Consider the following 12,713-nt stretch of genomic DNA (forward strand, 5'->3'; position numbering starts at 1 on the left):
TTAATCACTATAAGATTATTTTACTATTTATGCAGCACAATGTGCAATTATAAAAATGCATTCGTATCTTCCTTATTTTTATTTATGCACTATTTTAAAAATGTCTTCAAAAATCCATGTTACAACTTTTAGAAAGGTTCGGTGAGTTAACTGTGATCTGGGTTTTCTTTGTTATCCAGCAGCAAAAGGGTATAGTTGCCTCTGTTCTCTCAATTTACTGAGGAAATAGATGCGTCCATAAAGTAGTGACCAACTTTTGGCTGGTGACTACTTTTTGCAAAAATTAACTAATAGCGAAAAAAGATGCACCAAAGTTAATAAAGTAATTGTTCCCATATTTCATTGCAGGATATATTTTATCCTTTTTTAAGAAAACTAGCTGCAGGCACAAGGCTCAAAGTCGAGGATATCATCAAGGTTGATAAAAGGAGAAATTAAATAAATGATGAAGTAGTGGTTAGGTGATGCCAAGCTTGGCTTTTAAAAGCCTGTAAGAGAAAGAAGACTGAGGGAGGTAAGGAATTTCACAGTTTTAAGGTCATCTGAAAGAATCAGGTGGAGACTGTATATAGTGGGAATTCAGGGCAAAGGAAGTGTGTGTTTGGAGCTTAGAAGGAACAAGAGAGGAATGCTCAGAGGTAACAATGACCATAATAGAGTATATGGTAACAGAGAGAAGGCCAGAAAGTTTGTGATGGGGAAATTGAAAAATTGAAGGCTAGAATTGAGACCAGGATTGTTTTTTAGGCAACTAAATACGTTTTATATTATTATATTCAAAAATTGAACCAAACTTACATCGGTCATAGAATTTTATATTCTTACATAAAAACAGAAATTCTTGTAAATGCTCAGCAGGTCAGGCAGCAGCTGTGGAGAGAGAAATGGAAAGGTCCTCAAACTGAAACGTTAATTCTGTTTCCCTCTTCGCAGATGCTGCCTGACCTACTGAGTATTTCCAATATGTTCTGTTTTTATTTCAGATTTCTAGCATCCCCATTATTTTGCTTTGATATTCTTAAAATGTGCTGCTCAATCAGTTGGCATTAGTCAACTCTTGACTCTTAAAAGGTATTTCATTATTGGCTAAGTATTGAAACCTCAAATTACAATACCTCACACTTCTAGCAATATTTTTAGTTGGATCGCCTCCCTCAAGTCTAAATCAGGGGACACGATCACTGACCAACGCAAGCAAATGGACCGCTGGGTGGAGCACTACCTAGAACTGTACTCCAGGGAAAATGTTGTCACTGATACTGCCCTCAATGCAGCCCAGTCTCTGCCAGTCATGGATGAGCTGGACCAACAGCCAACAAAATCGGAACTCAGTGATGCCACTGATTCTCTAGCCAGTGGAAAAGCCCCTGGAAAGGACGGCATTACACCTGAAATAATCAAGAGTGGCAAGCCTGCTATACTCTCAGCACTCCACGAACTGCTTGTGCTGGGATGAGGGAGCAGTATCACAGGATATGCGCGATGTCAATATCATCACCCTCTATAAGAACAAGGGTGACCGTGGTGACTGCAACAACTACCGTGGAATCTCCCTGCTCAGCATAGTGGGGAAAGTCTTCGCTCGAGTCATTTTAAACAGTTTCCAAAAGCTGGCTGAGTGCATCTACCCTGAGGCACAGTGCAGCTTTCGAGCAGAGAGATCCACCATTGACATGCTGTCATTCTCCCTTTGCCAGCTACAGAAGAAATGCCGCGAACAACAGATGCCCCTCTACTTTGCTTTCATAGATCTCACCAAAGCCTTTGACCTTGTTAGCAGATGTGGTCTCTTCAGACTACTAGCAAAGATCGGATATCCACCAAAGCTACTAAGTATCATCACCTCATTCCATGACAACATGAAAGGCACAATTCAGCATAGTGGTGCCTCATCAGACCCCTTTCCTATCCTGAGTGACATGGAACAGGGCTGTGTTCTCGCACCTACACTATTTGGGATCTTCTTCTCACTGCTGCTCTCACATGCGTTCAAGTCTTCAGAAGAAGGAATTTTCCTCCACACAAGATCAGATGGCAAGTTGTTCAACCTTGCCCGTCTTAGAGTGAAGACCAAAGTACAGAAGGTCCTCATCAGTGAACTCCTCTTTGTTGACGATGCTGCATTAACATCCCACACAGAAGAGTGTCTGCAGAGACTCAGTGACAGGTTTGCGGCTGCCTGCAGCGAATTTGGCCTAACCATCAGCCTCAAGAAAACAAACATCATGGGACAGGATGTCAGAAATGCTGCATCCATCAATATCGGCGACCACGCTCTGGAAGTGGTTCAAGAGTTCACCTACCTAGGCTCAACTATCACCAGTAACCTGTCTCTCGATGCAGAAATCAACAAACGCATGGGAAAGGCTTCCACTGCTATGTCCAGACTGGCCAAGCGAGTGTGGGAAAATGGCGCTCTAACACGGAACACAAAGTCCAAGTGTATCAAGCCTGTGTCCTCAGTACCTTGCTCTACGGCAGCGAGGCCTGGACAACGTATGTCAGCCAAGAGCGACGTCTCAATTCATTCCATCTTCGCTGCCTCCAGAAATCCTTGGTATTAGGTGGCAGGACTGTATCTCCAACACAGAAGTCCTCGAGGCGGCCAACATCCCCAGCATATACACCCTACTGAGCCAGTGGCGCCTGAGATGGCTTGACCATGTGAGCCACATGGAAGATGGCAGGATCCCCAAGGACACATTGTACAGCGTGCTCGTCACTGGTATCAGACCCACTGGCCATCCATCTCTCCGCTTTAAAGATGTCTGCAAACGCGACATGAAGTCCTGTGACATTGATCACAAGTCGTGGGAGTCAGTTGCCAGTGATCGCCAGAGCTGGCGGACAGCCATAAAGGCGGGGCTAAAGAGTGGCGAGTCGAAGAGACTTAGCAATTGGCAGGTAAAAAGACAGAAGCGCAAGGGGAGAGCCAACTGTGTAACAGCCCCGGCAACCAATTTTATCTGCAGCGCCTGTGGAAGAGTCTGTCACTCTAGAATTGGCCTTCATAGCCACTCCAGGCGCTGCTTCACAAACCACTGACCACCTCCAGGCACTTACCCATTGTCTCTCGAGACAAGAAGGCCAAAGAGAGAAGGTGGCCCTAAAACAGACGTTGGTTGGGGGCTAGTTGATGGGGCCTTCAGGCTGTAATAAAATTTTAACAACAAATGTACACAAATTCCGCTTTAAATATTACTATTTTATCTAAGGGCTTGAAGCCCTTTAAAAATGACATCAGCGCCTGCCTCTATGTCGTTGGGGGAGGCCGCTCCGCCCCCTCCATTTAAATGGCCCCCACGCGTAATATCGCGGGGTCTGCAGTGGCTGCTGAGTGCAGGCATGCTGCCCAGATCCAAGTGCGCTGTCGCAAGATGCAGCGCACTCGTAAAATTCTGCCCAAAGACACTCTGGGGAAGAAATTGGATGAATTTCCCCGTGCTCTTTCCATACCCCAAGATTGCCCGATCCTATATTACTACATACTCAACCTTATTTATTTAGAGATACAGCACTGAAACAGGTCCTTCTGCCCACCGAGTCTGTGCCGACCATCAACCAGCCATTTATACTAATCCAGGCACTGCTCCACATACCACTGACCACCTCCAGGCGCTTACCCATTGTCTCTCGAGATAAGGAGGCCAAAGAGACATTCATCCCATATTCCTACCACATCCCCACCTTTCCACAATTCCCCTATCACCTACCTATACTAGGGGCAATTTATAATGGCCAATTTACCTATCAACCTGCAAGTCTTTGGCTGTGGGAGGAAACCGGAGCACCTGGCAAAAACCCATGCGGTCACAGGGAGAACTTGCAAACTCCGCACAGGCAGTACCCAGAATCGAACCCGGGTTGGGCAATTTTCAGGCGTCCCTAGCAGTTACCTAAAACAGGTGTTAAGGCTCCTGTATTTGTTTTTATGAGGGGCCTAACCTGTCTTAGGACCCTTTTGGGAAATTGGTCTGTGCTGAGTGGAGCAGGTGCTAGCTGAGTTACCTCTGAAGATGTGACAAAAGCTGGCACCGTGCCCAAATTACTCTGATGAGGCATGAGGCCCAATTTCAGGTGATGGGCCTGACCATGGGCCATAATTAATTTTAATCCACTATGTGTACCATGCAATGGATTTTGCACTTACACTATGATAGACTGAGGTCAGAGTGGAGCACTTTTCTGTATCATATTCTGGAGTCCTCGCCTTGACCCTTGGTTAGAATCTATCTGACACTGGAAGGTGCCATAGGAATTGAAGTAAAGTTTGATTGATTGAATTGTGAACTATGCATTATGCAAATAGGTTTAGACCATCAGCTTTATCATTCACAGGGTTGCAAGTAAAGGATGTCTTCATCTTCTTGCACTTTATCCAAATGCAGCATTTCAGTTCCTTTAGGAACAAATATAGTTGATTATTATGCAGAATACAGCACAGAGTAAAGCAACTAAGGACAGTTGTCAGGAGCAGTTTCCAGCAAGCCAGTTATATAATACAACAGAAATGGGGTTTAAGGTCCTTAAAAGGATTTTTCATTTGGAATGGAGTATGTCCTCAAACTCCTGGAACAGATTGAGAAGACAGCAGCCAGATGCACAATCTGTACCCTTTGTCATTTGGAAATAAATGTTAGCAGAAAATGCATCCTCTTTTTCAAGACCATCAAGTGGCAATGATTATTCTTTGCAATCCTGAAAACTGTATGAAGATTCTTTACAGTTTTAAATTTATTTTCCATTCATTTAATGAAAAGCCACAAATGCAGAAAATATTTCTGTTTAAGGCGTTGTTTAAATACAAGAATTTCTTTCCTGCATACTGTAGGTAAATCCAGGGCACTTAGCAGCAACACACTTATGATTATATATTATACGCCAGAAATAATTTGCCGCATAATGGGATGATGACCCTTAAGATCACCAAATAATAGCTTGTCAGACTGTCAGGTTGTGAGTGGAACACAAATGTATTTAACTCAGTACAAAGCACAAGTAAAACATAGTACATAATGTTTTTAAAGTTTCATTCAGTCGATGTTGGATGAAAATTTAGCAAAAATGAAATGGTGACAAAACCATTTGGGAAGTTGTGAAATGATCTTTGAAACCTTGCTAGGAAACATCCAACAATCAGGAAATTCTCTACGCTGTTTATACTAATTGATGTTGGAAAGCTAATAGAGCAATGAAACAATAAACAATCATGAAGTAATTATTCTTAATATAGGAGGAATTGGCTGGTTAAGATTAAAATAAGTGATGTCAATATTCTTCCTTTACAAATCAATCTTTTTGCACACTGTCTTCACAAAGATATAACCTGCTGTAATCAAGTCATTATGAGAATTTGTTGGAATGTAGGTGAATTCTGAAACATTGGACTCTACATAATGCTGTTCTCTTACACAACTGCATATAGATTAAACATTTTACTTAAAGCCACTCTGTGATAGACAGTTGCCATTTATCAGTACAGGGGTTAGAGTAGTGTTGTCCAACATACGGCCCAAGGGCCAGAGTCCGGCCCGCCAAAGGTTCCCACCCGGCTCGAGGATGTAAACTGTACTCGGCCGTTCCTCATCCTCGCTGGGGTCTGTTACTGGAGATGAGAAATTTTTCATTGTCAGACTGGCTTTTAAAAAAGATTGTATGTCAGTTTCATAGCTGACATCGGGAACAGCTGTTTCCCAACTTAGGACAGATTCGGGGTTTTTTAAAAGCCCGCCAGAAAAGCCCAAATCTGCCAAAGTTCAGAAACTGCTGTTTCCAATGTCAGCACCTGTCAGCTGTGAAACTGACTTGAGATTTTTAAAAAACTGATCTGCTGTGTATTCCCGCTCTCTGCAACTGTCAGAGAGAGAGAATGGGGGATAGAGAGAGAGAGAGAGAGAAAGGGGCACAGAGGTGGAGAGGGGGGCAGAGAGAGAAGGGGAAAGGGGGACAAAGAGATGGATGGGGGACAGAAATAGAGGGGAGACAGAGAGTGAGAGAGGGACAGAGGGCGGGGGGGCAGAGAGAAAGGGAGAGAGTGATCAAGATCACTCCTGACAGAATGAATTCTATCCAGAATACTCAGCATTGCTATTAGTGTGCGGGAAAACATTGACTACTAGCAAAAACATGCTAGGTATCTCATTACACCAGTGTTGAATATAGTGACCAGAAAGTAAGTCAATAAATTAGTCTTATTTAAAACATCTTCACAAAAATGTACCTTTGTTGTTGTTCTGATTAATAGTAAGGTAAATTTTAATGCCTTTAACTTTCTGAAATTGTCTCACCGGCCTCCCATGTAAGATTAAAATTGTAATGTGGCCCCCACGCGAAAAGGTGGGACAACCCTGGGTTAGAATGTGCTGTCAATCAGTACAGTTAGATGTAGCTCTTGCAAGGGGTAGCTTAACATTGCACTGTATTTTCTTACTTGCAGTGCTGAGTGTTTGCACTAAGAACAATAACTAAAGAAAGAACAAACTTGCATTTTTCAGAGCATCCAATGCCAATGAATTATTTTTGAAGTGTATTCACTGTTGTAATGTAGGAAAACTTACATGTTTGCAGTGCTTATTCTGTACCGAGAGATGTCTGAGTGTTCTGGAAGACAATGAATAAAAGTGGGGTGGGCAGAAAAAAGCAAAGGGGTGGGGTGTCAGTAGTACTGTTGAAGGGTGGGAGCTTTTGAAAGGCAGGAGGAAGACAAGTCGGAGATATTGGGCTGGATTTTGTTTCAAGCCCGACGGCAGGTTCCGTGGCAGAGGGTACGCTGGAGAATTGGAGCAGCAGCGGCCAGCATGGAACCTGATGCCGGGATTGCCGGGCCTGATCTTCTTGGGAGTGGGATAGGCTGACGTCGGCCTTCCTGCCCAGAGGCCAGTGGCCTATTGACGGCCAATTAAGGACCTCTTCCCACTAGCGCTGGGATTGGGGAGGGGGGGCATCTGCCGCGCAGGGAGGATGCCTTGGAAAATGAGGCGCCCTCCCTGCGGGCTTTGGGGGACGGGGCCCCTCCTTCGTGAGCAATTTGTGGCCCACGAAGGATCCAGCCCCTGGGAACCACTGTACCCCCTCGGGCCCCTCTCCCCCTGGACTGAACACCCACTCCCCCTTGTCGGGGCCTTCCAGACCAACCACGGCGACCCCACCTCACCTACCTCGGGTCCGGAGTTCCGATGCTGGGCATGGTTCCGAGGCAGTACCGGTAGTGGCCACTATTTCCAGCGGTGCTGCCAATACTGTTGAACTGCCGGTCCTCTGATTGGCCACAGCTCTTAGAGGTGGGATCTCCGTCCCTATTAACTGTTTAAAGAGACGGGGATCCCACCTCCTTAAACTTTGGCCCCAAAAGACCAGAGGTTCCCTCCGAGGGGGTTAGAAAAATTGCAGATGTCGGGCTCCCCCTGTCTTTTCAGCCCAGCGCCGGGAGTCTTGTCTCCTGCATAAAATTCAGCCCATTGAGGGACGCAGTCACTGGGGGCAGGGGTATCATGATTTGAGTAGTCATTCTACTGATGGTATTGCCCAGGTTAGACTACATGGATTTGCTACTTACTTGGATAGCCAGTTGGAGCACTAGACTCTTGGAGTGGAAAAATGCAGCTTTGATAACCTCCATTGAACTTAATTTCTGATCGTAACTGTGCTGCTGGGGAATGAAATTGGAGGGAGAATCATGCCTGGGCTATTCTTTCACATTCTTCAGTGCCTGGCTTATAGTGGCATTGTTGGAGCCCAGGGAGCAAGGCAGGCTTAGTCATGGCCCAGAAGATGAAACAGACCTGGGGAGAAAAACACAAGGATTCCACTTAACAATGCTGCTTGATTATTGTCTAACCTTTTAAGCGAATTGTTGACTGCACTTCATCCTATTTTTTTCTCAATATTTTCTCCTTGTCCTTAGGTGCTGGAGAGCTACAAGGATAAATTTCTGCCTGTGACTGACCCAGTGCATCAGACCGTTCAGTTTGTTTTCAACCAATTGGTTGAAAAAAACAAAGATATCCCAGGAGTTTCTGAAAATAAGTGGAATATTAACATTGTTGATGATCCAGAGATAAATGCCTTTGTCATGCCAGTAAGAAACAAATCCTGAAAAAGCTTCAGGCTAAAGATGTAAACATTTAATATACTATATTAGCAGTTTTATTGAGGATCTTTACTGCATCAGTATTATGATATATAATTCAGTTATGAATTCTGATTTACAATTGAAAAATAATTCCTTATTATATCCTCTTGTGGCTTACCTGATAGTATTATTCTGCAGTTAATATGTCATTACAATGTTTAATTAGTGAAATGTCTCCAACACTTCAGCTTTTGTTAACCATGTTCAACTTAATCAGTTTCACATTCCAATTAATTCAGAATCCCTACAAACCTACACTCTATGTTGCTTTATACACTCAAGCAGGGCAATAATAAGTACCAATTAGAATTTTGTACTAAAATATAGCTGAAAAGGATATTCTGTCAAGGCCTCCAGGTGACAATAATTGTGAATTTTAACAGTGTTGTCATTAACCAGTTACAAATGAAGGGAGTGCAGTGTTCCAGTGCACAGGCCCACTTCACTGGGAAGGGGTGTAATTTCATTTTCAGTTTCCCCTATGTTGCTGAGTTCCCAATCGTTCTAAATGCAGCATATGCATCACTCAACAGGGCTGAAGATCGCAGGAAAGAGAGGTTCGTTGAATTACAAACTAATTTACTACTGAAAAAAGTACATAAGTCTGATGACTTCTGAATATTATTTAGATCAGATTTGCAGGGTTGAGCTGAAGTCATTCTCAAGTTAAATATAATTACAGTATTACAACAATCGAAAATATACCTCGAAGTCTGAAGTAGTATTTCAATTCTGTAAAACTAACCTATATGCAAAAGTAATTGCTCACTTGGAACAGGTCAGTGGCCCATTTCCTGTGCTATAGGATATGATTGGCTGGGAAAATTGGAAATTAATATATATAACAGTTAAAAATAGAACAACTGGTGATTATTCTACCGAAATCATTTAACAACTGCACAAGCTCCAATATACGTTCAGTACTCAAAAGGGTTGATATGTGCTGTTTCATTTCAGTGATATCTACCAGTGGCAAAACCCTTGCTTTGGGGTTTTTTTGTGCTTATGATTGCGTTTCTTTACTATTGATCAATAGCCATGACAACTGACCACATTTACTGGATGGAATGGACAGTGTATGCGACCTGTAGTGATTTCAAACTGATACATCAGTGGTGGAATTGAGAGTGCACAGCCATAACAATGTTTTGACCAATGAAAGAAAATATTTAGATTTTTAATTAAACAAAGAAAATGATTGACCGTTTAAAATAAATTAATCAGTCCATTGTACACAATATATGTGGTTGCACTGTTAACTGGATGGTACAGGTTTGCTGGTCTTTTCTTGTCCTTCTGTTGGTATGTTTGTCTATGCACCTGGTGTACGTTAATTTTACAAAATGTAAGTACTATTTTCAACAACCAGCAGAGGAATCCTTGGGGGTTTGAAGGAAGGAAGCCTGTGCAGTTGTTCTCAGAATGTGGTTGTGCATAAGTCTAATCAGCATAAAGAACAATATTTAACAAAAAAAAAATTCTGGCAACTTGGCAGCGGCCTGCTTCCTCCCACTGCAGCAGGCCCCCTGCTCGACTTCCTGGCAGAGGCTCAGAAGACCACTTATCCTATTCAAATGCCCCTGCGCTGCTTAGAAGACACTGACTTACCAGGAGGAGCATCTCTGTGGTGAGCAGAGGTCCTGTGCTGCAGGTCATGTGCACCATTGGAAAATTCAAGCCAATAGTTTCTACTCTTTTTCCTTCACACCTACCAAATAACTGCAGCAAATATAAGTGATATTGCACAGAAAAGACTGTGCTGCTCATCAGATGTGTCCCAGTTTTTGGGTGTGGGGGTCGCGATTCTGACCTGCCAGTTCTGATCGAGGTGGTGCACCCACCTCATTTGCATGATTGTAGCATGTGACCAAATAGGTCCCACGCCTCTTCCTCCTCCTTCATGCTGTTGGCTGCCTCTTTTCTTAGCAAGAGCCCAATCAGTATTGTGCACATACCATTGGAGCAGCCAGTCTGCTCTTCTTAAAGGCAGCCTGTTGCTCTTCAAAGGAAGCTGCATGGAATAATATTAGTGGAATTTAAATGATGGAAAATTGACCATCGGAACAGAGTGAATGTTCCAGGGTGACGGATGCAGGGCTGGAGACATTAGTGGTAAGCTGGGCAGGAGGGGAGGCACCATTGTTTCGCAGGGGACCAGGAGGCTCTTAAGGATCACAATTAGAAGGGAGCGGGTGGCCAGGGAGGTAAATTCCCAGCATCTGGACTCGAGCACCTGACAGCAGTGCCACAAGGAGTCCAATGACATCATGTAGGTGGTCAAGATCAGTGAATGCATCTGCAAATGACATCTCCTACCCACCACACCACCAATTCTCTCACGCTGCACAGTGCAGCACATCCCACCACTCTCCATCTGCAGTCCCTGACACTCTGGACTCATGTCTAATATCCAGAAACTCCATCTCATCCTCTCACAGCTACCAATGTTGCCAAACTCACACCCAACTCTCACTGCCTCCACATGCCTCCAGCTATTCAGCTATGGCAGGAATATCACCCAAACACAGTGCTACGCAGTCACTGACATTCTGCCCTCTTACAGGACAAGGTGACGCACAATAGAAGTGAGCAAAACAGAACTGGCAAGGGACAAGGATGCCTGCATCTCCTGAGCCCTATGGAGGAGATGGCTCTCAGCATCATGGGATCAGCAGCGACAGAGCTTGTGTCATCCAGTGTCTCAGAACATTGAGGATGACGGTATGTTTCTTCCTTATGCCTCTCCTCAGCTCCCAGCTCATCCTTGCCCTGCTATCTGGCATGATGTGCAATCTGCAGATGGTGTCAGCATGGTCCTTGTGCTTCTCACTCTCCCCTTCCCTTAGAACAACTTTCCCCTTCTGACTTCCTGCTTTCAGACACCCAAAAACTGCCACCTGCCCTGCCACAGCAGCTTCAGGAGGAAGAGAGAGAGAGCAACAGCACACCTATGAAGTGTCACTTCATCTGACATTCAAGACCACTAGCTAATAACCTTGGAGGTTTGTATAGAGTTGGGATCAGCACATGGTGAGTCATGCGGGCACAAGCGGGCTGCAGCCAAGCCAGTGGTAAAGAATGATTCATTTGCCAGCTCCCCAAAGGGTAAGGTTGCAGACAAGTTCCTCTGTAAAGGACTGAGCTGAGGACCTCATTGCGATGGCATACAGGAGAGCGCGATGGGCATGAGATACTGAGTGTATTGGCTGGCCTACTAGACAGCCTCCTGTCACTGTCAAGGAGCGTGGATGATTCTGGTTCCAAGTTGGCAGAGGGTATGCTGCAGAGCTTCCCCTCTCCGCGGCCTCTGCTCCATCTCCCACTGTTGTGTTGCAAACTTAGAGGCTGCCCCCATGCTTGTTGCCTTTGTGTGGGCAGGTCACCAAATCTGCTGCCCTCCCTGTCTGGATGCAGCCACACTCTCTGGCAAATCCAGGAACTCACCACAGCACCTCCAAAAACAATGCAGAATACTTCCAGACAATTTGCAATAGCTGAAGTTCTTAAAAATTATGTTACCTGCAATTTGGGCGATTGGTCCTTTAAGGAATACAAGTTGTCATGCAGGCCCCACCTGCCAAGACTGAGGCACACATTATTTCACCACATGAACATTAAAACTTAAAATTGTGGCTGGGGAGAAAAGAGGGCCTATCACAAGGAATTGCCAAGCGCCTGACTGGAAAGACATTTGCATGCTAGCAGACAGTGTTGGAACAAGGTACCCAGTCCTTGCTTCCCCAATACACCAAAGAAGTGGTCAGACCAGTTTAGTCACATGACTAACTGTTGGAGTTTTTTGAACTTGAACTTGCTGAAAGAAACTCAGAAAGCTGTTTGCTTCTGGACTGAGAACACCTCTCTCCTGTCTGCTCTCATCTCGCTCTCATCAGCTTTGGAAACCATTGAAGACATATGAACCCCAAGAGAGAAAAGTCTCCTACAGTGAACAAGGTTTAAGAAGAATACTGGGCCCCAACAAAAAGCGAGAGAACCTACAATCAAGGACTACAGTGAGTTCGAAGCACTTTAAAAACTTCAATGATTGCCTCAAACCTCTTCATTTTATTTTTCTTCTCTTTTCTGTCCCTATTTGCATGTGTGTATCGCGTATGCATGCTAGCGTGGCAAGTATTCATAGGCGTTAACCGAATTAGAGTTTTAAGTTTTAATAAATTTCACTTTTCTTCTTTAAACCTAAGAAAGCCTGTTTATGCTCATTTCTTTGGCTTATAATTGGAAAGTGGTGAACAAGGATTCACCAAAGGGGGAGGTCAAAACAGTGTGTTTAAAAAAAAACTGTTATAATAAGACCAGGTGAAGACAGTAAAAGACGCCTAGACACCTTTCTCACCTGGCCGTAACATAGTTCAGGGCCATCTTGGATCTCTGCACCTGTTGTTGCAGAGTGATGTACGCATTTGTTGCCAGGACCAGCATAGTCCAAATTAGGTATCCTGATGTCACATCAGCTGGTTGGGCTGTGTGACATCAGGAGAGCGCCACTTCACAGGCTGGGGATGCCCATGTGGGCGCTGTTTTGAAGAGGCTGTGCCGGAAGTGGCTGGCAGAGCTGCATGCC

At 44.4% G+C, this 12,713-nt stretch overlaps 1 protein-coding gene across 1 annotated transcript in view; it reads left to right on the forward strand.

The window, feature by feature from the left end:
* Positions 1-12,713, forward strand: part of oma1 (OMA1 zinc metallopeptidase) — a 70,961-nt gene that overhangs the window by 20,251 nt on the left and 37,997 nt on the right. The window contains exon 4 of the mRNA XM_068037220.1: positions 7,904-8,077. Coding sequence (XP_067893321.1) covers positions 7,904-8,077 — 174 coding nt within the window. The remainder of the gene's footprint in view (positions 1-7,903; positions 8,078-12,713) is intronic.

This window comes from Heterodontus francisci, chromosome 8 (genome assembly GCF_036365525.1).
Source record: "Heterodontus francisci isolate sHetFra1 chromosome 8, sHetFra1.hap1, whole genome shotgun sequence".
NCBI lineage: Eukaryota > Metazoa > Chordata > Chondrichthyes > Heterodontiformes > Heterodontidae > Heterodontus > Heterodontus francisci.